This window comes from Salvia miltiorrhiza, chromosome 3, assembly GCF_028751815.1.
Source record: "Salvia miltiorrhiza cultivar Shanhuang (shh) chromosome 3, IMPLAD_Smil_shh, whole genome shotgun sequence".
Taxonomy (NCBI): domain Eukaryota; kingdom Viridiplantae; phylum Streptophyta; class Magnoliopsida; order Lamiales; family Lamiaceae; genus Salvia; species Salvia miltiorrhiza.
In genome coordinates this window covers 8396020-8422972 of record NC_080389.1, presented here as the reverse complement: position 1 = coordinate 8422972, position 26953 = coordinate 8396020, and the positions used below count along the sequence as shown (strand labels likewise).

Genomic DNA, 26953 nt, shown 5'->3' with positions numbered 1-26953 from the left:
ATGTCTCTGATCATTCTTATACAAACACAAAATTTGTATAAAAAATCATGAAACATTACAAACTATAAAAATGCCAGGATTTCATTTCATTACTCGTATACCAACAAATTGGTATGGTGGATCCCTTTCAAACACAAACATTATTTATTTAAAAATCAGCACGATCTGTATGCGCCGAATACAAACTTATTTATTACATCGAAATATTTAAGTACTCCCTCCGTCCACGAAAAAAACGGATATTTTCTCAATTTATATTTGGATCTGTTGACTTTGCTGTAGCTGGTGGGCCACCAGCATATGCGCACTTATATCGACACCCTCTTTCACAAGGGTCGACCTTTGGATTGCAATTGGCCAAGCAATTTTTTAAGCAAGTTTCGAAATTATCAGCAACAACTATATTATTATTAACTAAAAGAACTAGCACAGCTAAAAAAGCAACCAAATATGCAATTCTTGAGAATTTCATGTTGAGTAATAATACTGTGAAAAATATATTTATATGTGATGATTAAGGATGATATATATTTGAATATGTAGTTGAGGGTATATATAGGTTCGTCATTTGATTTGGGTAAATTATGGTTAAGGTAATGAGACGGATTAGATTATGGGGTGTAAGCTATTCTATCACAAATTAACAAATTGTTATATTAATAATTTTACTTATGTGATACTATGCAGGCAGATTTGATTTCACTTGATAGTCGAAATTTTGGTAATTGTCACAATTCCATTAATTTGACTTGTGTAATACGATGGAGGCAGATTTGATTTACTTGATAGTCAAAATTTAGGTAATTGTCACAAATTTTATAATTAGTTGGTTGGAGATTTTGTGAGCTGATTCAGATTGTAATAATATTAGATTATCGAGAGACACTAACATTAACACAAAGAATTAGAACCAACACCACAACAAATACATATCCAATTCTTGGGAATTTCATGCTTAGTTATCGATTATGTGAAAATCATATATATATAAATAGGAATTTAGGATGATTGTTACATATATATATATATATAGGGGGCCGCTTCAATGAGACCCTCTAATTTTAGTGAGATTTAGGGCACGATCTGGTGCGTTTATTTTATCAATCCTATGGCTGATATTGTATCTGGAGGGTGATTTTTTTTCGCAGGGTTCGAATCCTGGAGGGAGCAGAATATTTTAAATTTTGTTATTCATCAGTATATACTGCATTGTTCATCAGTATATGCGGCACTGATCATCAGTATATATGTCTTATTCATTACGAATTTTTAAAATTTTATTTTTCATCAGTATATACATCTTGTTCATTAGATATACATTTTGTTCATTAGTATTATATGTCTTATTTATTGTACTCATGTTACACGAAAAATAGGGGGTCTCACTGGAGCGCGCCCCTATATATATATATATATATATATATATATATATATATATATATATATATAGGGGAAGGCTAAAATAAAAACGCTTCTTAAAATATAAATTAGGAACTATTTTCAGCCCTTAGATCATCAAGATCTACGGCTGATTCATCACCTTGTTGGATAAATTCATGGTCCTGAGTTCGAATCCCAAAGGTAGCAAAAAATTATTTTTCGCAATTCATGCCTTTATACAGTTTATTCATGCGTGTTATACATAAAATTCATGCATTTTGCTGGTTCGTAATTCTTAAAATAAGGGTGGTTTATTGAATAACCGCCCCCTATATATATATATATATATATATATATATATATATATATATATATATATATATATATATATATATATATATAGGGGGCGGTTATTCAATAAACCACCCTTATTTTAAGAATTACGAACCAGCAAAATGCATGAATTTTATGTATAACACGCATGAATAAACTGTATAAAGGCATGAATTGCGAAAAATAATTTTTTGCTACCTTTGGGATTCGAACTCAGGACCATGAATTTATCCAACAAGGTGATGAATCAACCGTAGATCTTGATGATCTAAGGGCTGAAATTGGTTCCTAATTTATATTTTAAGAAGCGTTCTTATTTTAGCTTTCCCCTATATATATATATATATATATATATATATATATAGGGTGAAGATCAAATGAGAGTGGATAAATATGGTGAGAATGGAAAATGATTGTATAAGCAACATATATGTTGCATAAGATGCTTCTAATAACTGTATAACGAAATTCAATTAATTAGATAAAGTTTTTGCTCTCTCCAGTATTCGAACCCGGGTAAAAAATTTATGCAGTATTATACTGCAGCTTACGCAACACTATATATTGGCTTATGCAATCATTCTCAGTATATATATATATATATATATATATATATATATATATATATATATATATATAGGGGAGAGTTCAATGGAGACCACTCCCCTATATAGAGAATGAAGACCAAATCTGGTTCCTTGATCTAACTTAATCTAATGGTTGTAATTTAATTGATTAAATTTATTAATTTTTATTTATTTTATAATCAAAAGGTTAAGCATGTCATTTTCTATTTAACCCTAATCTCACTCACTCTCTCTCATTCACGCTCTCTCTCTGAATCACTCTCACCCCTCCCCCGCCGCCTCCCCAATCCTTTCTCCGCCAGCATGGATCTCGCCATCTCCATGACTGTTCGATTCTTTCTTTCCGACACGCCGTTTTGTTGTGGAGTGTAGGCCACCGTTAGTTGATGCTCCACACCTTCATCTTCACAGAACTTGTCGAACTCTTTTGAGTTGTATTCGGTACCTCGATCGCTTTCTCAGTTTCTTTATTTTGCGACCACTTTGTTTCTCCACAAAGTTCTTAAATCTCTTGAAGATTCTAAAGACTTCTGATTTTTCTTGGAGGAAATATACCCAAGTCATTCTAGAGTAGTCATCAATAAAGAGGATGAAGTACCTGTTTTGGTTTACTGAAGGTGTGCGCATTAATTGGACCGCAAACGTCGGTGTGGACAAGCTCTAGTGTCTCCTTGGCTCGTCAAATTTTCTCCGTTGGAAATGGTTGTCTGTGTTGCTTTCCGGTCATGCATCATTTGCATACACCTTCTCTTTCATTTAGAAGAGGCATATCTCTCATCATATTTTTTTGATGAAGTAGCCTTAAGGCATTTAGGTTGAAATGCCCAAATCTCCGGTGCCATAGACTCGTATCGTCGAGTTGAGCCACCATTGCCTTTTGTGGATATTGCCATTGAATGGGAAAGTTTCTATTTTTTCCCATTTTTACTACTGCAATATCTTGGTTATTTTCCTTGTCGTAAATTCGACAAGAATCTTTCTCAAAGTGGAGGGCATATCCACTTTCCATCATTTGGCCAACACTTAATAGACTTTGTGTAAGACGAGGTACTAGGAGAACATTTCTAATAAATCGCGTACCTTTATTAGTTTCTATGGCAATTGTACCTTTCCCTTTTGTCTCCACCAGTTCTCCATTGCCCATCTTCACCTTCGTCTTGACTGAAGTATCTAACTCACGGAAGATGGTCTCGTTGGATGTCATGTGGTTGTTGCATCCGCTATCGATGTACCATTCTTCTTCTCGTGTTTCCGTTGCCGAGTGACATGCATAGAACATGTACTCCTTCTCTTTTTGATTTTCTGAATAGTTGGCTTGATGATTTCTTCTATCTCTGCAATCTTTTTCCACATGCCCGAACCTTTTTGCAGTTTTTGCACTGTGGTTTTCCTCGATGATAGCAGTCCTTTTCTAAGTGATTTGTCTTCTTGCAAATTCCACATGGTGGAAAGTTTGCCTTACTCTCCTTGTTGCTGGAGCTTCCTTCCTTGTGATTGGTTTTAAAATTTCCGCCGCTTCTTGACTTATTGCCTCTAACGTTGAGCTTGGACTGAAAGGCACTCTCTAGTGAACTTTCATGTCGCCTACTCAATCGTTGCTCGTGTGCTTCCAAGGAACCCATCAGCTCCGTGACAGGCATTTTTGACAAATCTTTTGATTCTTCAATCGCCGCCACTACTGGATCATACTTCTCGGTAAGGCTGATTAAGACCTTCTGTACGATCCTTTCATCGGAGACATTATCTCCATATGACCGCATTTGATTGATTATTTCCATTATTCTCGAGAAATAATCTTTTGCAGCTTCTGAATCTTTCATTTTAAGATTCTCTAGTTCTCGCCTCAAACTTTGTAGTTCAATGGTTCGAACTTTAACATTTCCTTGGAACTCCTCCTTAAGGATATCCCAAGCTTCTTTTGCAGTAGTGGCTCGAATAATTCTTGCCATGATAGAATCACTAACAGATTGTTGGAGAAGATAAAGAGCTTTAGCATTTTGTTGCTTTAATTTCTTATGTACCTCGGATGAGGATGTCTTGTCGATATCTTCTCCCGGCATGGTGATTCCTTCTTCAATGACACCCCAAAGATCATGGGATTCAAGGCAAGTCTTCATACGAACACTCCAATAGCCATAGTTTTCTCCATTGAATATTGGAGTCGTGATGGAGAGACTTGACGACGCCATAACGCCCGCTTATGATCGAACAAGCTCTGATGCCACTTGTTAGGAAATGGAGGTGATTATATAGTGGTTTGAGTGTGGTGAGTGATTGTAGTGAAGTGGTGTAGAGAATATTGTTAGGGGTGAGCATTCGGGCGGGTTGGGTTGAAACCGAACCGAAATATCCAATCCGAAACCCAAACCGCCTAAAAAATTTCAAACCAAACCAAACCGTTTGACTGGTCAAAACCGAACCAAACCGAACCGTAAATTTTCGGTTCGGTTCGGTTCGGTTTGGCCAAAACCGTTTTTTTTTTTTTTTTTTTTTTTTTTTTTTAAGCTATAAGCAAAAATTAAAGTACTATGAATAAGCAAAAATTACCACATCTAGATAAATCCATTTACTTCTACAATCAAGAGTTTGTAAAAATTAAAGAACAAGCACAGAATAAAAATCTTATGTACTTTTGAATTTAATGTAAAGTGTAAAATTCTAAATTTAATTTTTAAATATTTATTAATTAATAATTTAAAAATAAATATTTATTAATTATATTTAAATCGGGCGGGTTCGGTTTATAAACCAAACCGTTTTTCTCAAACCGAACCCGAACCGTTTTCTGGCGGTTTGAAAATTTTCAAACCAAACCGAACCGTTTTCTCTACATAAACCGAACCAAACCGCCCGATTTGGTTCGGTTCGGTTCGGTTTGGCGGTTCCGGTTTGGTTTTGCTCAGCCCTAAATATTGTGAGTGTAGTGTGTGTAGAAGATAAAGAGAATGATTTTAGAGTGGAGCTCTTGTCTCCAAATAACTTAGATAATATTAGATAGAGTGATGTTTTTTTTGAGATGGTTACAAATGGCTCACAAGATAAAGCTCTATTTATAGGTGTGAGAAGATCTCTCTAGATCCCACTACATTAGTTTGTATCTAGAATTCTCTACTAGCATCTACTTAAGGAATTCTCTAGATACTATATGAAAAATATCTAATCTCTAGAATACTCATACTTGTCCTAAGTATTATTTAGAATACTCTAGATTAATCTAGCTAGTGGTGAATTCTCTAGATTATACATAGCTTATTTTCACTTAGAATATTCTAGATAAATGCATCACACTTCAATAGAAAAAGAACTAGATGAAACAATAATTATGAGATTGAGGTGATGATTTCTGCATCGAAAAATTGCTATTATTATTCATCAACTTATGTCCGAATGTAGTTCGATGAAATGCATGATAGAGATTATAATTGTATTAAAAAAAAAACAATGTGAAAATCATCAATAGGTTGTATATATATATACACTTAACTTTTTAAATTACTCCCTCTGTCCCGCTCCAAATGTCTCTTTTCTTTTGGGCACGGAGATTAAGAAATGTGTATAAAATAGATAAAGTGGATATAAAGTAGATAAAGTGGGTTGGTGGAAATTGTTTAAATATAAAATGAGACATTTGAAATGGGACAACCCAAAATAGAAAATGTGACAACCCAAAATAGAAAATGGGACATTTGGAGTGGGACGGAGGGAGTATAATTTTTGAAAGGATAGTATGGGGATTGGCACAGGTTCGTATCAATTTATTTGACACCAATACAAATACTCCCTCCGTCCCCCATATTTTTGCATAACTTTCCTTTTTGCTATATTCCCAAATCTATGCATACTCTATTTTTGGACACTATCTCAGACATAATTTTTACATTTTCAATTAAAAAACTGTTAAATATGATAATTTATTTCTCTTTAAAAATAGTTGTTACATTTTCGGTCATTAAAAGGCCAATTAAGAAACCTGTATGCAACCTCCCAGATTAATTACTTGCGTTAACTCCAAATAAATGAAAGATGGAGACAAGGTATATGTTAATTCAAAACTATTAATAATATAGTACTACTTGATGATAAAACCCACCCTCAAATTTTTCTCTTTTTCGTGGGAAATCAAATAATCAAACATGAAATCGTCAAGAATCGAAATTGTGGTTTCAATTCTAATGTTCCTCATATTTGTTGCTAATTATGCAGCGGCAACTAATGACTATTATTATAACTGTGTAATGTCATGTGAAGACGATTGTTCCCATCACCCCGACAACTGTTACGGTTACTGTAACGACTACTGTGAACGTTCCCGAAACGACGGAGATACGCCATTCACGGCGGTGAAAGGCCGACGGCATTTGATTGAATGATTTAAATATTTTTTTATTTTTTGACGAAAAATAAATTTATTAAGCACACGAACATGAGGTGCTATAATATCTCGTGCAGCTTTAGCTATATGATGAGCAATAACATTTCTAGATTTAAATATTTTCTAGTGCATCGAAAGTAGTGGAAATGTTTCATAATTCATATAATAGGGGAGGGTTTAAATAAGAACTCTTAACTATTGTGATTGTGATGAAACAATAATTATGAGATTAAGGTGATGATCATTTTTGAGTTGAAAAATTGCCATTATTCCTTAATTTATACCTGAAAACTATTCAATTAAATGCTTGAAAGAGATTATATTTTCCATGTCTCTGATCATTCTTATACAAACACAAAATTTGTATAAAAAATCATGAAACATTACAAACTATAAAAATGCCAGGATTTCATTTCATTACTCGTATACCAACAAATTGGTATGGTGGATCCCTTTCAAACACAAACATTATTTATTTAAAAATCAGCACGATCTGTATGCGCCGAATACAAACTTATTTATTACATCGAAATATTTAAGTACTCCCTCCGTCCACGAAAAAAAGAGGTGAATAAGAATTATTTTCTCAATTTATATTTGGATCTGTTGACTTTGGTGTAGCTGGTGGGCCACCAGCATATGCGCACTTATATCGACACCCTCTTTCACAAGGGTCGACCTTTGGATTGCAATTGGCCAAGCAATTTTTTAAGCAAGTTTCGAAATTATCAGCAACAACTATATTATTATTAACTAAAAGAATTAGCACAGCAAAAAAAGCAACCAAATATGCAATTCTTGAGAATTTCATGTTGAGTAATAATACTGTGAAAAATATATATGTGATGATTAAGGATGATATATATTTGAATATGTAGTTGAGGGTATATATAGGTTCGTCATTTGATTTGGGTAAATTATGGTTAAGGTAATGAGACGGATTAGATTATGGGGTGTAAGCTATTCTATCACAAATTAACAAATTGTTATATAAATAATCTATACTATATTAAAACAGCAGTTTTCAATTAGAAATTGATTTCAAATCAATTTCAATGGCAATTTTGTGATTTCTTACAAAAATAATGACTTATTGTATATATTCAAAAATTAAGTAACTAACTTAATTAAAATTACGTGTCCCACGTGGGGCACCAAAAAAACTGCTTTAATTCATGCAATAGATTGATAAATTGCATTTGGATTTAAGAAAGTGGAAATATAACATAATTTTGTGCATAAAAAATTATTTTTTATTTATTTTCTTTAATTTCATTATTATTAAAAATCCCCGTTCAAGAAATTATATGCAATATGGATCTTGAATTAAAATCATGATACAAGCTTTAATTTGATATATGATATTTAAAAAATGAATTTAAAATAAACACATTATAATCATTTAAAATTCCATAATGAATTATTGTTCGCTAATATTTTCACCACGCCGCAAGTATACGGTGTAGTTGCAATATAGGGAAGCAAGGTCGTATTCCACAAGGATTAGTAGTCAAATTCTAGTGATTACCTTAAGTCATTATGCTAGAGCTATTTAGACTAAACAAGGAGGTGAGTGGTTTGATTAACTAACAAATTCAAAGACAAAATAAGAACAATCAAACAAAGTGGATTAATTAAGTGATGAAGGTGGTTTAGGGATTAGGCATCGATGGATTAGCAATGGACTTCAAATTAGCTCAATATTAGTCTTGATATTCCTATTTATCTAGAGTGATCTCCCCACTAGTTCTAGCCCCCTCCCGGACGACTAAAACGGTAGATTACGGGTCATAGTTGCCGTCCCCGGTCAACTTCTAACCTATAACTCCCAAAAGCACAAAGGATCGGTAAACTCTCACCCAACTCTCAACCTCCCGGTTTATTGAGTCAATATGTTTCAAGCTCCTAATCTATTATGATTATCCTCTCCCAATTCAAATCACAAATTAGAAATGCATAGAAAGTGACCAACAATCCATACAAGAATTAAAGCTAGGACTTGAAAAGATAATAACAAGGAAATAATCAAGACATATATTAAGCATAATAATCAATCCATCACATAATCAACTAGCCTAATCCCCAAACCAATGGGGGATTTTATCCAAACATGTTCACAAACAACAAACCTAAATCAAAGAAATACATAAATGAAAGAGAGAGTAAGAAGTGACAAATCCTATTAATGAGCTTTCTCCAATCTTCTCTCCTCTTCAATGCATTCAATCTTGGTAAAAAGATGTGGTAATGGAGGCTAGGGTTTGGTGTGGAGGAATTGGGGAAGATGGAAAATGGGTGTGTTTGAGGTTGGGGAAGATGAATAATGTGAGGAAAAGGGGAAAAATGGGGGTTAAGGGCTGAAAAACGCGACTGGGGCCCACTTGGGGATGCTCCGCTCTTTTCCCGCGGTCACGGCCCGCGTCCGCGGCCTTCAAACGTGGGGAAGAGTCAGGGGACCCGCGGTCCCACCCCGCGGCCGCGGGTGGTGACCGCGGGTGTCTCCTGAGTCGGGGGCAGCTGACCCGCGGTCCCACCCCGCGGCCGCGGGTGGTGACCGCGGGCTACTGGGCGTATTGCGCAGGCCGCTCGTTTTGCTCCGTTCTCCCTCGTCCGGACTCGGATTTGGTCGCCGTTTGCGCTCACGGATTCCTCTCGAGACGTACTTCAATCTCATATCTTCAAAATCCTCCAATTAATCCTTGATTTTTCCTGAAATTACTCCAAAACTACACAAAGATATCAAATCTTCATAAAACTAAATATTCGGGCACAAACAAGCATTCACAAGCAAAACATGAAGGGAAATGACAACAAAACATGTGGAATTGAGGTACGAAAACCATGTTTGTCAACCCCCCCAAACTTAAAGTGTTGTTTGTCCCCAAACGACGAAGAGAAGAGAAATAAAAGTAAACAAACATGTAAGCATGAATTGGTGTCATTTCAAGGGCTTCAACAATTTTTCAAAAAATCTTTAAAAAGTGTATCACAAGTAGAAATGCATTCCAAGAAATCACAAGTGATGAAGAGTTCAATATTATGGCCTCCAAGCTTGAATCCTCACAAATGTGGATGTTTCAATGATGCACTCAACTCTCAAGTGTTTAGATTGGACGTGTTTGCACTCAAATTGAACCATGTATGCAATCTACCATAGGCTTGCCATTTATCCTAACTCTCTATACTTCAATGTGTTATAAATAATGATCAACAAGGGCTTTCATAAGGTTGTAATGAGGGCTCTTTGGTGAGGTGAGGTGTTTTTAGGCAAATGACTCATATCCCACAATCTAACAATCACAATGAACAAGTCAAATTCACCATTTCTCTTTTTTAATCAATCAAAAACCAATATCCCCACATTTCTTCTTTTCACCCTTAGTGATACTTATCATGATATGATTCAAAAGGCAAATCACTCCCCTTTATGCTCTTTTATTCACATTCATTTTTATTTTTTTTTTCTTTTTTTTTTCTTTTTCTTTTTAAGCTCAAAGGGAACTAGTGATTTTCACTCAATCAAAGCTTGATAAGCAATTTCAATCATTTCCCAAACATTTTTATCAAAGTAACCACTAACAATCTAAGTTCTACCCATCATTGGTTAATTCAAAGAAATGCTACAAGGCATAAAGAGGGTAAACTAGGATCATATGAGAATTTGGACACAATTTAAGTCAAGTGGCTAACAAGGATGGCCTTAAATCACTTCAATATTAACAACACATCTACTTTTATTTTCAAGAGAGGACTCATGGCAAGTTCTAGAGATCAACACACATGCTCAAATGATTTACACTCAAGAACAAAATGAGATTGTAAATGTATGACAATCAAGGGCTCAATTCTCACAAGCTCATTTTCGTTTTCAAGTTCTTGGAGGTACAACATTTAGCTCATTTGTCACAAGTTCAAACTCTACATGCAAAATCAACAAGTGAAACACAACAAATTCTTTTCAAAAACAACATTCATATCATAAGCCCAACACACATTTCATCTAACTCATGTTTTTCAACAATCAAGCTCAAAAATAAAAGACAAGGAAAAGCTCAAAAACATAGACAAAACTAATTATTGTAAAATAACTAAACTAAAGTAACTAAACAAGAAAAAAAAAATAAAATAAATAAACAACGGATAAATGAGATAAGTAACCCGTCTTCACCCTCCCCCCAAACTTATTTCACACAAAGGAGAAATAAATTTGGACGAAGAAGAAGAAAATGGCTACTTGTCTCGTACTCACAAGGAAGGTGGAGGCTTAGGCGGTGGCCATTTCTCATCAAATTTGTATGCTCCATCCACCGCGACCCAAAAATATGGTGGCTTTGCAATTCTTGAGACATCACGGGCGTCATGGTAATCTCGTTCACCATCTAAAGTACCACAACACTCAAACAATTCCTTATTAGATAAATCAAAATGAAAATCAAAAGATGAAGATAAATAAAAGTGAAAGAAGCAAGCCTTCATAGAATCGCCCGTGTCGAGGTAAGGATCGACAAAATTTTTGACTTTGCTTTCTTTAAAGCTTGTGAAATCTTCATCTTTTTGGAATTGAAGAGGTTGTGTCGGAAAAGTTGGGCTCTCGACTTCAAGGGGTTTGGAGAATTGATCCTCATCTTCTTCATACTTTTCTTCAACTTCTTGAGGCTCTTCACTTAGCATTGGCATTGGTTCCTCATACAAGGTTCCATTTTGAAGGCTAATGGTCATACACAAATCATCAATTCGCTTTTGATTTTCCATAGTGGTAGCCAAAGACCTTCTTTGCTCTTCTAGCATAACCTCCGATTTTGCTAGACTTTTTTCTATCCAAGCTTGTGTAGCTATGAAGCATTGTAGAAGATCGTCTCTAACGTTCGGTTTCTCCTCTTGATAGTACCATTTTCCCCCTTGAAAGCCTTCTTGAGTGAAATAAGAATTTTCATAATTCCAACTATTGAAATGGTCTTCATACTCCGAAGGTGATTTCCACTCCATGGCATTGCACCCCATGTAATAATACCCACCATAATAAGGTGTTGGTTGGAAGGCTTCTTGGATCAATGGTTGCCTACAATTTCTTTTGGCTTCTAAAACACGCAACTTAAGTTGCATCAACGCCAATTGTAGTTGGAGTTGCTCAACCAACTCATTCCTTCCATCATCCATTTTTGGTGCCGCTTTCACGGTTGTGGAGCAATTTTCTCTAACAAAAATAAATAAACATATAAATAAACAAACATAAAAACAATATCTAAATTAGATAAAAACAACTTTTCACAATATCAAAAGTAAAAACTCAACCAATCCCCGGCAACGGCGCCAAAAACTTGTTCGCTAATATTTTCACCACGCCGCAAGTATACGGTGTAGTTGCAATATAGGGAAGCAAGGTCGTATTCCACAAGGATTAGTAGTCAAATTCTAGTGATTACCTTAAGTCATTATGCTAGAGCTATTTAGACTAAACAAGGAGGTGAGTGGTTTGATTAACTAACAAATTCAAAGACAAAATAAGAACAATCAAACAAAGTGGATTAATTAAGTGATGAAGGTGGTTTAGGGATTAGGCATCGATGGATTAGCAATGGACTTCAAATTAGCTCAATATTAGTCTTGATATTCCTATTTATCTAGAGTGATCTCCCCACTAGTTCTAGCCCCCTCCCGGACGACTAAAACGGTAGATTACGGGTCATAGTTGCCGTCCCCGGTCAACTTCTAACCTATAACTCCCAAAAGCACAAAGGATCGGTAAACTCTCACCCAACTCTCAACCTCCCGGTTTATTGAGTCAATATGTTTCAAGCTCCTAATCTATTATGATTATCCTCTCCCAATTCAAATCACAAATTAGAAATGCATAGAAAGTGACCAACAATCCATACAAGAATTAAAGCTAGGACTTGAAAAGATAATAACAAGGAAATAATCAAGACATATATTAAGCATAATAATCAATCCATCACATAATCAACTAGCCTAATCCCCAAACCAATGGGGGATTTTATCCAAACATGTTCACAAACAACAAACCTAAATCAAAGAAATACATAAATGAAAGAGAGAGTAAGAAGTGACAAATCCTATTAATGAGCTTTCTCCAATCTTCTCTCCTCTTCAATGCATTCAATCTTGGTAAAAAGATGTGGTAATGGAGGCTAGGGTTTGGTGTGGAGGAATTGGGGAAGATGGAAAATGGGTGTGTTTGAGGTTGGGGAAGATGAATAATGTGAGGAAAAGGGGAAAAATGGGGGTTAAGGGCTGAAAAACGCGACTGGGGCCCACTTGGGGATGCTCCGCTCTTTTCCCGCGGTCACGGCCCGCGTCCGCGGCCTTCAAACGTGGGGAAGAGTCAGGGGACCCGCGGTCCCACCCCGCGGCCGCGGGTGGTGACCGCGGGTGTCTCCTGAGTCGGGGGCAGCTGACCCGCGGTCCCACCCCGCGGCCGCGGGTGGTGACCGCGGGCTACTGGGCGTATTGCGCAGGCCGCTCGTTTTGCTCCGTTCTCCCTCGTCCGGACTCGGATTTGGTCGCCGTTTGCGCTCACGGATTCCTCTCGAGACGTACTTCAATCTCATATCTTCAAAATCCTCCAATTAATCCTTGATTTTTCCTGAAATTACTCCAAAACTACACAAAGATATCAAATCTTCATAAAACTAAATATTCGGGCACAAACAAGCACCCGCGGTCCCACCCCGCGGCCGCGGGTGGTGACCGCGGGTGTCTCCTGAGTCGGGGGCAGCTGACCCGCGGTCCCACCCCGCGGCCGCGGGTGGTGACCGCGGGCTACTGGGCGTATTGCGCAGGCCGCTCGTTTTGCTCCGTTCTCCCTCGTCCGGACTCGGATTTGGTCGCCGTTTGCGCTCACGGATTCCTCTCGAGACGTACTTCAATCTCATATCTTCAAAATCCTCCAATTAATCCTTGATTTTTCCTGAAATTACTCCAAAACTACACAAAGATATCAAATCTTCATAAAACTAAATATTCGGGCACAAACAAGCATTCACAAGCAAAACATGAAGGGAAATGACAACAAAACATGTGGAATTGAGGTACGAAAACCATGTTTGTCAATTATATGTTTATATGTTTATATATATGTGTGTACACAATTTATAGGCATTCGTTGTAAATAATTTACAAATTTATATTTGCATAATACTAATTTATAATATATTAAGAAGGTAATTTTTAATTTCAAATTAATTTTAAAATTAATAAATGACAATTTTGTAGTTATAATAAAATTGAAGGTTTATTTGTCAAGTATAATTTTTATTTATTCATTTTTCTTTATGTTCTTACTTTTTTTATTTTATTTCTTTCTAAAATTGTGAAATTCGACTATTTATAAAATATTTAATATGCATATCAAATCTAATAGTATCACAATAAGAGCTTTAATTTAATATGTTTTATGTTAATATTTGATTTAAAATGTAAGAGTTACATTTATTTAAAGATTAAATTTTTTAAAAAATTCTCTCTCATCTCTCCTCTTTTTGTAAAAAAATCTTCTTTTTTTTGTTTTGTCTTTTTACTCATGTTATAACTTTTCATAAAATTATTTTTTATTATATTTATAAATATAAAAATTAAGTTGATATCAATTTTATATAAATATAAAAATATAAAAATATTTTCCGTGCATTGCACGGGGTGCAATTGCTAGTTTTACTTATGTGATACTATGCAGGCAGATTTGATTTCACTTGATAGTCGAAATTTTGGTAATTGTCACAATTCTATTAATTTGACTTGTGTAATACGATGGAGGCAGATTTGATTTACTTGATAGTCAAAATTTAGGTAATTGTCACAAATTTTATAATTAGTTGGTTGGAGATTTTGTGAGCTGATTCAGATTGTAATAATATTAGATTATCGAGAGACACTAAAATTAACACAAAGAATTAGAACCAACACCACAACAAATACATATCCAATTCTTGGGAATTTCATGCTTAGTTATCGATTATGTGAAAATCATATATATATATAATTAGGAATTTAGGATGATTGTTACATATATATATATATATATATATATATATATATATATATATATATATATAGGGAGAAGATCAAATGAGAGTGGATAAATATGGTGAGAATGGAAAATGATTGTATAAGCAATATATATGTTGCATAAGATGCTTCTAATAACTGCATAACGAAATTCAATTAATTAGATAAAGTTTTTGCTCCCTCCAGTCAGGGACGGATCCAGAATTTTTTTATTGTGGGGGCACAAAATAACTATAAATATAAAATACGTTAAACAAAATCAAAAGTTACTCTATTTGTCCACAAAAAAGAATCTCATTGTGTGTTAGACACATATTTTAATTAAATTGTTAAAGTTATTGTAAGTAGAAATATAAAATAAATATACAATCTTGTAACGATAGTGTTAATACAAAAAAAAATGTATATTATTAGTTAAACAATTGAAATAAAAGTATAATTAATGTATAGGTAAATAAGATGTAATAGTTCATAAAGTGAAGTGAATTTTTTTTCGTAGATAAATAAAAATAGGTAAGTGAAACTCTTACGTAGACCGGAGAGAATACTAATGCGTAATGTATTGAAGATTGAAAGTTTGAACGGTTATTTATTATATATATATATATATATATATATATATATATATAGGAATGGGATCATGTAGATCCCCTATGCTTATAATAGATCCGTAGATCCAAATCTAGACCACACATTTATGACATATGGCACATCAAGATGGTGACACGTGGCAAGGAGTTTCCAAGCAATTCAAGGCAAAATATGGAGATGGGTAAAATTGGAATGTAATTTTCGGATTTAATAATTAAAAAAAAAAATTTAGATTTTCTCAAAATAGATATTTTAGATGCATATAGTTTCCCACAAAGATGCATAAAGTTTTCACATGAAATGCATGACTTTGAACAGAAAAATGCATTTGATTTTTACAGTTTTGGTATTTTCACCACCCCACCCCGCACCACCCCCAACCCACCCCACACCACCCCCCAACCCTCCCCATTACCACCCCCCAAAATAGTCATGTTTCACATGCATATAAAATCAAACAAAAGTGCATAAAGATTTTACATAAAAATGCATTAAATTATACAAAAAATGCATTTCATTTTAATAAATCTTGTATTTTCGCCACCCCACCCCTGCCCCACCCCCCACCCAATTTTTTTTTTTTTAACTGATTTTCTGACCACTGACCCCCCACCCCCACCCCCAAATTTTTTTTTTCAAAACTGATTTTCTGATTGTTGAGTCGCTGACCCACCCACCCCCCCCCAATTTTTTTTTTTTTTTTTTAAAAAGAAAGGCTTTTTATTTTCCGTTTTTGAATCATTTATTTTGAATCTTGAATTTTCCTGATTCTCGTTGATATTCATTAGATAAGACTCTTCAGAAACGGGTCTATTTTTAGAGTCTGTCTCTGTAAATCGAAAGTGGAATTCATTTTCCTTTCCATTCACTCGGATTTCTTCCGTTTTATCGATTTTGTTCGGATCCGCCTTTTCTTCCGAAAAAAAGGAAGGAGAAGGATCTTCTTCGGTGGATCCCTCTTGTTCCTGTTTAGTCCCCTTCATTTCGGAAGCTGTTTCTATTTCTACATCTCTTTCTTCCGTTTTTGAGGTTTCTTTCAGTTTCTTAGTAAAAAGGGGTGACGGTATTCTGCCTAAATAGTAGACACAGGTAATAAATAAGAGAATACTAAAGATCCGAGCCATAGAATTTATCAATTCTGATACAAGGTACTTATTAGATCGAATGTACTTATTCGATCTAATAGAATGATTTTGCCGTATCCAGACCCCCACCCACCCTCCAGCCCAAAAAAAATTATATTTTTTCAAAAAATGTAATGCATTTTTGTGTGAAAGTATATGTATTTTTGTGTGAAAGTATATGCATTTCTGTGCAAAAGTATATGCATGTAAAACATGTAATTTTTTTATGCATGTAAAAATCAATTTTTCAAAAAAAAAATAGGGGGGGGGGGGGGGGGTCAGTGGTCAGAAAATCAGTTTTTGAGAAAATAAATAAATAAATATTTTTTTTTGGGGGGGGGGGGGTTCTGGGGTAGGGTGGGGTTGGGGTGGGGTGAAATCTTATGCATTTTTATATGAAACTTTATGCATTTTTATATGAAAGTTCATGCATTCTCGTATGAAACTTTATGCATCTAAAATATACCTATTTTGAGAAAATCTATTTTTTTTTTTTTTAATTTCGAAAATTATATTTCATACCCCTCTCCAGATTTTGCCTTGAAATGTCTTGCCACGTGTCACCATCTTGATGCGCCACATGTCATAAATGTGTGGTCTAGATTTGGATCTACGGATCTATTATAAGCATAGGGATCCACATGAACCCAACCCTATATGGGGCCACTCCAATGAGACCCCCTAATTTTAGTGAGATCTAGGGCACGATCTGGGGCGTTTATTTTATCAATCCTATAGCTGATATTGTATCTGGAGGGTGATTTTTTTTGGCAGGGTTCGAATCCTGGAGGGAGCAGAATATTTTAAATTTTGTTATTCATCAGTATATACTGCATTGTTCATCAGTATATGCGGCCCTGTTCATCAGTATATATGTCTTATTCATTACGAATTTTTTAAATTTTATTTTTCATCAGTATATACATCTTGTTCATTAGATGTACGTTTTGTTCATTAGTATTATATGTCTTATTCATTGGACTCATGTTACACGAAAAATAGGGGGTCTCACTGGAGTGCGCCCCTATATATATATATATATAGGAGAAGATCCATAGAGAATGACAAATAATTTGAGAATGAAGAATGAATGTGATCCATTAGATTTATTAGATCTTACGGTCAATATCAATTCCTTTTAATGTCATCCGTTTTTTTCATTAAGGCTATTTGTGTAATTTTGTTTTTTTTAATTAACTGTCTCTCATAGTTTTAGGTTGACCGAATCTCATTGTTTTTTGGATTTAATTATGAAGATATCCATCATAAATTTTATATTATTTATTTCTTAATCATTCGTCCTTTTTTTTTCGAATTATATATATTTAAATTTTTTTTTCTGTTTTTGATATATTTATTGATTTTTCTTGAACTTGTTTGTATGCTTCGAATTGGATTTTTTTTTTAATGATTTTATTGTATGTGTTTAACGAATTGTAGTACTCCCTCCGTCCCATGAAGAATGACACACTTCTTTTCGGCACGGGAATTAAGAAATTGATATTTTGTGTATTAAGTGTGGTAGGTGAAAAAGTGAAAATGTGAATAAAGGGTAAATTTTTTGCCATTTTTAGAAACGTGTCATGCTTCGTGGGAAAGACCAAATAGGAAACTGTGTAATGCTTCGTGGACCGGAGGGAGTACATGTTTGTGTTTCTGTTTTCTCGTTTTCAAATGAAAGATATGTTTCATATTATGATTTTCACAATATAATATTATTTTCATTAAACTACTTCACTTTTGAAATTTGAATTAAAGAGTATTAAATGAATTAATTTTCTGAATTAATTTATAATTCTTCTTTATTTTTTTACGGAATTAATTTCATAAAATTAACATATCTTTCAAATGACATTCATTAAAAAAATCATTTACTTCGTTATTTTTGTATATTTATTCAAAATGTTTCATATTAATTATTTTACTTTATATTAGTAACAAATATTTTATTTAGATGTTCGGAATTTTTATGTAGTCTATTCGAAAAATTTTGGTTTTATTCAAAATATTTCATGTTAATTATTTTACTTTATATCAATAAGAAAGATTCTAATATTTCATTTAGATGTTCGAAATTTCTATGTAGCTTATTTGAAAATTTTTAATGTTAAATATTTTTACTTGTATTATTAAGAAATATAATATGGAACGAATAATCTCAATTTTTAAATGAACTAGCACACGCCCACTCGTGCGATGCACGATCAATATCGAAACTAAACGATATTTTAAATAAATAAATATGCATATTAAATACTATATACTATAATTTAAATATAAATATAAATCTAAATAAATAATTTAAATTATCCACGATATAATTTCAATAAAAAACACGAATTTGAAAATATATAAATTTTCAATTTTGTATTTTCAATTACCAATTAATTGATTTTTATTGATAATTAAAAGAAATTATAAAAGAGAAAGTAGAGATAAAAGATGAGAGAGAAAAAAAATAATTTTGTAACTTTAATTAATAATACCTTATTCGTTTTAAATTTATTTTTTATAATTTTTATATTAAATTAAAGATCTTTTCGTTATCTTTAATTTAACATCCATGTTGAATATCTTTTTATTAATCAAAATTGACGATTTTTATAAAAGAATCAAAATAAAAAAAGAAAAATGAGGAGAGAGAAATTTTGTTGGGAAAAAGTAACCGTTATACTGCTCTTTTATATAATATATAGATATGTCATAATTTTCGACGAATATAATCCCAAATCACTCATCTTCTTCAATTTCAATTCCATCAACACCAACAACACCACCAATAATTCCTTCAAGAACTTATTGACGAAACTAACAAATAACTTCAAGGGACAAATACAGATTTTATATACAAATTAACACCAAGACAAGGACTTCAATATTCATACAAAAGAATAACTAGAAATTGAAACTAAAGCATTTACATACATATATCTTTATGCAAATTGTGATAAATAAAGAAGATCTTTATTCAGAAGAGGGAGGACCGGCAACAGAGCGGCTCGCCATGGCAGACAACATCAGCTCTCAGTCCTCGACCGAGAGAGTAGCAACGGCGGCCCGAACCCAATAATTGTGCGACTGGCGGCGCTGAGGCGCCTAAGGGCGGCGGCGGGGGTTTTCGGAACCTACCTTATTCGATGTCACGTTCCGTTTGCCCACAAAATGAACAAATTCAGTTCTTCATCGATTCTGAACAAATCCTCGGCCGAGAGAGTAGCAGCGGCCGTCTGAAATTCAACCCTATTCTACGCAAGAATCATCGTGAAGATGTGGAGTGTGAAAGTTGGATATGATGGAATCTTGCAGATTTATTGAGAGAAGTAATTTTACGGTTTTCACCTTTTGATTGTAAAATTCTTATGTGTTAATGTGGGACGCGTTTTTATGTTCTTTTTTATTATTTTATTTGTTTATTTTGTAGCCATCGGATTAGCTAGATCTAACTCTTAGGATTAATTCTCTATTCTTTACTAATGCTTAATTCTCTCTCTCTCTATATATATGTATGTATATATTTAATAAAATAAAATAAACTTGTGGGGGCACGTGCCCCACCCTGGGCTATGTAGGTCCATCTCTGCCTCCAGTATTCGAACTCAGGTAAAAAATTTATGCAGTATTATACTGCAGCTTATGCAATATTGGCTTATGCAGTCGTTCTTATTTCTCATAAAAGATAGCATTCTCAGTATAACTCTTCCTTATATATATATATATATATATATATATAGTTCAATTCAATAAAAAAGAATCCCTTAGATTAAGAATAAAGAATCAATCTAGTTCATTGATTCTAGATGATCTAAGGATCCAGATTTTATTAATTATTGCTTTTTGATTGATATATATTGTGCATGAAATTAATTAAAAAATCGAGAAGGTTAGATTGGTCACTCTTGCAAATCACGATTAAGGTAAGATTAATTAATTATCATTAGAATCCCTTATTTTCAGCAACAAATTGTAGAAGTAGATCTCATTAGATATTTCAACGAATTGTTCTTCGCCCGTTCGTCGAAAAACTTCCTGCTCATATTTTCACTGTTATTTTCATAGTCCCTTATGGCTCAACATTTCTTTGTTTGCCGAATTTGTTCAATGCATTTATATTGAATATTCATTGTTGGTAGATATTGAGTTCATAAAGTTTAGTATGTGTAACATGTTGGTTATTGTAATGAACTTAGAGTATAACGTAATGAACATGTAACTTTTGAACAAATAACCGAATTTTTTTTTTTTGGTTATTGTAATGAACTTAAAGCATAAAGTAATGAACTTAGAGTATAAAGTAATGAGCTTAAAGAATAAAGTAATGAACTTAGAATATAAAGTAATGAACTTAAATAGCTGAAGACTACGTAATTGAATTTTAAAACTAACTGCATTACATGCTTAAGGTTAATAATAAGGGTAAATATCATGTTAAACCTTGAACTATATCCGCTTTATCAAAAATATCTCGGAACTCTCGAAATGCTCTCTAAACCCTCAAAGTACCAGGGTTTTATCAAATATATCCCGCATCTCTTTTTCGGTGACCAAGAAAGTGACGTGGCTCGCCAGATGCCACAATGTAATTTAAATTCTATTTCTTTTAATCCATGCCATTTTTTATTCTCTTTTTTAATCCATGTCATTCTTTTATTATCTTTTATTCTGGAAATTAAAATACACGGTTCTTCTATTTTTTTATCACATAAAAAAAATAGAGTGAGAATGAGTCGGAAACATGCTGCCATGATTTTGGGAAAAATTATCTCCAATTTTTCTTTCAATTCATCCACTCTCCCCATTGCTTCTTTACACTCGTTTCTTGTCAAACTCAGATTCAATTTTTATAATCTCAGCCACCAAATTAGATACTTCTCCGCCTATCCCAGATTCGAATCTCGAAATTGCTGAGTGTTGTGGTCAAGATGAAATAATACTCTCTTGCGCTTCATCTGATCGACGAAATGCTTCAAACGGATGCTCCTATAGATCACTACACGTTGAGTATTGCGATTGATTGCTATTGCCGACTCAAAAGGCCTGATTTTGGGTTTGCGATCTTAGGCATTTTTTTCAAGCGTGGGTTTGAGCCTGATGTTGTAACCTTTAACACTATCTGTGTATACCGCTGTCTCTTCCCCCCGCCGGAGCTACCGGCCTTCGACTGCCACGCAAAGATCGGGGCAAATCTTGAGAGATTTTTCTTCTCTGGTAGAGATCGCAAGTTTGAGTTGGTAGAGAGAGGTCACCGTGTTTTTTTTTTTTTCTTTAATTAGGGTTAAAAGATTTTAAAAAGGAAGAAAATCGTGTATTTTAATTTCCAGAATAAAAGAGAATAAAAGAATGACATGGATTAAAAAAGAGAATAAAATGAGATGGATTAAAAGAAATAGAATTTAAATTACACTATGGCATCCGACGAGCCACGTCGCTTTTCTGGCTGCCGGAAAAGATATGCGGGATATATTTGATAAAACCCTGGTACTTCAAAGGTTTAGAGAGCATTTCGAAAATTCCAGAGTATTTTTGATAAAGTACATATAGTTCAAGATTTAATATGATATTTACCCTAATAATAAAAATAAATACACATTGATTATGGAGAAGATGTAACCAAAATTTTAAGAGAATTATATAAATTAATGTCATTAATTATTTGTTTCTGAAATATTGTTATAATTGCACATTATATTTAATCTTACAAAGAAATAATTAAATTAAGTTAATGAAATGTGATTCAAAAAAACTTAAAAAGTTTGTAATTGTATGTTTTTAAAATAGTGTTTAAAATTTTATGGTGAAAGAATAAAATAAAACACGTACAAAAAATTAATTAATTATGTTAAATAAAAAAAGTTGTGCAAAATTAGAATAAATTAATTTTGTGTATTGTACATAAAGAACAAGAAGAGAGAAGAATCATTACGTGAATGAAACATAATAAAAATGTTGTTTGAAAATAATATTTTTTACATAAAAAAGCATGAAGTCAGAATCTACCAAATACAGATAGATTTGGTTTAGCTTAACTATAGAGAATCACGGTTATGTTTTCTAAGCATTTTACAATTGTATCATTTTTATCAATAAAAACCGCATGAAATCAGAATCTTGGCGAACAAATTCATAGAAGGATAAATATCATGAAAACCCTTGAACTATACCCACTTTATCAAAAATACCCTAAAACTTTCGAAATGTTATTTAAACCCTCAAACTATCAAATTTTTATCAAATATATCCAGTATCTATTTTCCGGTCACCAGAAATGTGATGTTGCTCACCGGATACCACAATGTAATTTATATTCTATTTTTTTAAAATGACATGGCAAAAACGACTTCGTTTTGTATCATATTCTATCGTGTTTATCCCTAATTCTAGGTTATTAGCGTGAATTTCAAACACGATAGAAGTGGATTTTAAATTTTAGAGTGGATTTTTTTAAATGATATGGTACGAAACAACGTCGTTTTTGCAATTGCATTTAAAAAAAATAGAATATAAATTACATTGCGGCATCCGGTGAGCCAAATCACGTTTTTGGTGACCGAAAAATAGATGCGGGATATATTTGATAAAAATTTGATAGTTTGAGGGTTTAGAGAACATTTTAAAAGTTTCGGGGTATTTTTGATAAAAACGGGTATACTTCAGGAGTTTTCATGATATTTACCCTTCTTAGAAATTAGAAGTCGTTAGATTAAGTAAGATGGAGGGCCAAGATTACTTCTCTTTTCTCAATTACATATAAGCCTTCTCAATTGAACCTTGGCTATATATATATATATATATATATATATATATATATATATATATGGGCGCGCTCCAGTGAGACCCCCTATTTTTCGTGTAACATGAGTACAATGAATAAGGCATATAATACTAATGAACAAAACGTATATCTAATGAACAAGTTGTATATACTGATAAAAAATAAAAATTAAAAAATTCGTAATGAATAAGACATATATACTGATGAACATGGCCGTATATACTGATGAATAACAAAATTTAAAATATTCTGCTCCCTCCGGGATTCGAACCATGCGAAAAAAAATCACCATCCAGATACAATATCAGCCATAAGATTAATAAAATAAACTCACCAGATCGTGGCCTAGAGCTCACTAAAATTAGGGGGCCTCATTGGAGCGGCCCCCTATATATATATATATATATATATATATATATATATAGTGTCGCGTTCATTGAAAAACACGAACACGCCCATGTTCATCAAAATATATTGAACATATCAGTAAGTTCCTTGAACATGGCGTGAACATAAAAATATTTTGGGGGTTCTGGGGTTCGACACCCTACATATGTTCAACATAAAAAACCGTTGAACATGGCGTGAACATATGCTAACCGTTAGATTAGATAAGATCAGTGACTGAGATTTATTCTCTGTTCTTTGAATATTTAGTGCTCTCAATTGAGCACCCACTTATATAGGGTTAGGTTCAATGAAGAAGGCCTATATGTAAGTGAGAAAAGAGAAGTAGTCTCATCCGTTGTTCTTATCTAATCTAACAGTCAACATTTATTCACGCCATGTTCAATAGATTTTTTTGTTGAACACTCATCAAATATATTGAACATATACAACATTTTTGGGGGTTCTGGGGTTCGACCCTGTTGAATTTGTATACTGTAAAGCAAGAACGTTTTATGCTTATATACAATGTTTCCTGTTACCACTATCTAATCTCCTATCTGATTGTGTTCATGATTGCACATGTATGTCCCTTATCTCTTTATAAGTAGATTATATGGTGTGTTGTAGATCACAGAAGATCATATAATTGGAATAACCTTAAGAGAAAATTAAAATGATCACAACCGAGATGACTTCAAGACGAGTCATTGGTTTAGGCTGCGGTATAGATGGAAGTAGTTTGTCTTGACTACTTGTCTATACTGGTACGCCATAACGTATTGATAGGACCACAGTGAGATGTATTCTTCTATCTGACTTAAGTGAAGAATCAAAGATCTCGGCGACTTATAAGATCTTAATACTAATAAGGTTTCAAATATATATGTTGATTCGTTGATCACTTTGATTTACTATGGGTGAGAGTTATATCGTAACTTGAGTACTCTGTATCTTGGGAGATAGCGGTCAATATATGATATTTGGTTATCTGTATTAGTACCCGTATCCGGTATAGGATAATGACATCCCCTTAAGGAACTCAATAAGGTTTATTGCGTCAAACCCTACAGGTTGATTAAGTTCAGGCGCAGTAATAAGGTTTGAGTGGTACTACTTAAGGATTACAAAGAGATTAATTAATTTAAGTTGCCAGAGCTATAATTAATTAGTGGATGTCGGATATTTTAAATACGAGGATTTAATAAGTCTAAATACAAGCCCCGACTCATCACCGGCAATAAAGGGGTAAGTCAGTATTGGTTCTCTAGTGGAATGAACTAATATTTATAAATTAATTATGGTCTGGGCTGACCATGGAAAATTAATTTATTTGAGACCCATCTTTATTCCTTGTATCTGGTCCCTGGACTGGCCCAAAGTCTCCTTGCCCTAGAACAGAGAGAACACGCCTTTTACTGTGAAACTGGCGCCCACACGTATTTAATTTATTTAAATACAACTGTCTGCTCTCAGGAAATACACACTAATTAATTAGGGTTTTGAGAGAGCAGAGAGGCGCCAGAAACGTGTAGGCAAATTCTCCTAGGGACTTTCACAGCTCGTTGTCCATCCAACGCTGAAAGCTGAGCGGGATACAGTTCAGAAGATCTGAGCTGGAGTCAGATTTTCGCAGGAAATCAAGTTCTGGCAGTTTCGGGAGAACGGCCATAACTTCCTCCACAGAACTCCGATTCAAACGAAACAGGCGGCCACGGAAATCTCTCTCGAAGACGAAGAAGTCGTATTTCTAGGAAAAATACGATTCGAGGACGTTTGAGGCTTCAAACGAAGGCTTGAAGCTGACTGGTCTGTTCAGCTGCGATTTGACGAATTCTTCTGAATTCTTCAGGTATTTCTGAACACCAACGTGCAGCACTTAAATTCATAGGAGCATGTTAGGGATTAATCGTTGTCTGATAAATTAATAATAATCCAAGAAACGATCTTCGGATAAATTGAGTATTAATTCAGTTTAATATTCCTACAATTGGTATCAGAGCCCAGGATTAATTTCTTGGCTCTATTATTAATTTATGTACGATTAATAATGTGCGTTGTTTTTACTGCTGTTGTTCTTTGTGGTATGTTGATTCGTGGGATACGTCATTTTGACGTTGTAATCGTTTTTCACCACGAGATAAATCTGTGGTTAGATTAGGATTTCAAATTGTATTTGTTTTTCTTTTGTAATTCTGTAATTGTGAAAAACGAGATGAAAACGACGACGATCAGACCGGATTAAATGGAGGACGGGTTGGTTGCCTGCCATTGAACTAGGGCATGCGGTGGCTGCGCACGCCGAGGGCTGCGCGTCCGGTCGAGCGCTGCCGTACCGCCGCTGCTGCCCTTGTTCTGCTGCACGCCGAGGACTGCCAAGGCTGGTCATGCAAGGTAGGGCGAGGGAAGACTAGGGGTGTAATCGAGTCGAGCCGAGCCGAATAGTGTCTTGTTCAAGCTTAGCTCGTTTAGCTAATCGAGTTGTTTGATTAATTATCGATCGAGCTTTAATCGAGTCGAATACAATGCCGAGCCTAATCGAGCTTTTTAAATTTAAATTTTTATTTAAAATTTTAGTTATTTTTCTAATACATAAGTTAAATTTCAAATATATAAGTTATTTTATTCACAGAAATATAATATATTTACTATTTTCTTGTAAATAAATGATGTTAATTAGATACTTAATCCAAATATTACTACATATAGTATAAAATATAGTAAGACATTTAATGAATAAACTTATGTTTTTAAGATAAATCACTTCACGAGCTTGTTCACGAGCTAACGAGCCGAGCATCGTCATGCTCAAGCTTGGCTTGTTTAGCTAAACGAGTTGTTCATTAAATTACAGAACGAACTTTATCGAGTCGAACGTCGAATAGCTCACGAGTAGCTTGGCTCGTTTACAGCCCTAGGGAGGATAGGCGACTGGCAGGGGCTGCGCGCACCGAGGGTTGCGCGTGCGCGCTTTGCGCGCTGCGCGCCCAGCAGGCGACGCGCGGCCGCTGCTGCCGTTGCTGCTGTCCTCGCGCTGGATCTGCCGAGGTTGCTGTGACCAAGAGCCGAGGCTGCCGAGGTTGCTGTGACCAAGAGCCGAGGCTGCCGAGCCCTGCTGGTGCTGCTGCTGCTCGCGAAGGAAGGTCGCTGCCGAAGCCAGGCGGCTGTCGCGCCGGGCTGCTGCGCACGCCGGGCTGCTGTGCGCGCCGGGCTGTTGCCGTGCCAGGCTGCTTCCGCGCGTTGGAAGCTGCTGTCAAGGGAAGGTGGCGGCGCCGCCTAGGGGTCCCAAACCCTAGGTGGCGCATTTTTCCAAACCCTAGGGGGCCCAAACCCTAGTTTCAAAGACGAGCCTGTTTGAAGCTTTTCGGGCCGAGTTTACGTTTTT

At 34.5% G+C, this 26953-nt stretch overlaps 2 protein-coding genes across 2 annotated transcripts; both read right to left on the bottom strand.

The window, feature by feature from the left end:
* Positions 1-3628: 3628 nt before the first annotated feature.
* LOC131018256 (uncharacterized) lies at positions 3629-4489 on the bottom strand. The gene has a single exon (XM_057946979.1). It carries the CDS (start codon positions 4487-4489, stop codon positions 3629-3631), a length of 861 nt encoding a protein of 286 aa, XP_057802962.1.
* An 11512-nt stretch (positions 4490-16001) lies between these two features.
* LOC131018255 (protein TIC 214) lies at positions 16002-17560 on the bottom strand (the record flags this gene model as incomplete). Its single annotated transcript, XM_057946978.1, has 2 exons — positions 17533-17560; positions 16002-16507 (listed from the first exon to the last, which is right to left on the bottom strand). Coding segments are annotated over exons 1-2 (534 nt in total), but the record flags the coding sequence as incomplete, so codon positions are not given.
* Between the last annotated feature and the right edge of the window lie 9393 nt (positions 17561-26953).

What these genes read in the sequence shown, in the direction of transcription:
- LOC131018256 (XM_057946979.1), bottom strand. Translation starts at nt 4,489, where the DNA reads ATGGCGTCGTCAAGTCTCTCCATCACGACTCCAATATTCAATGGAGAA.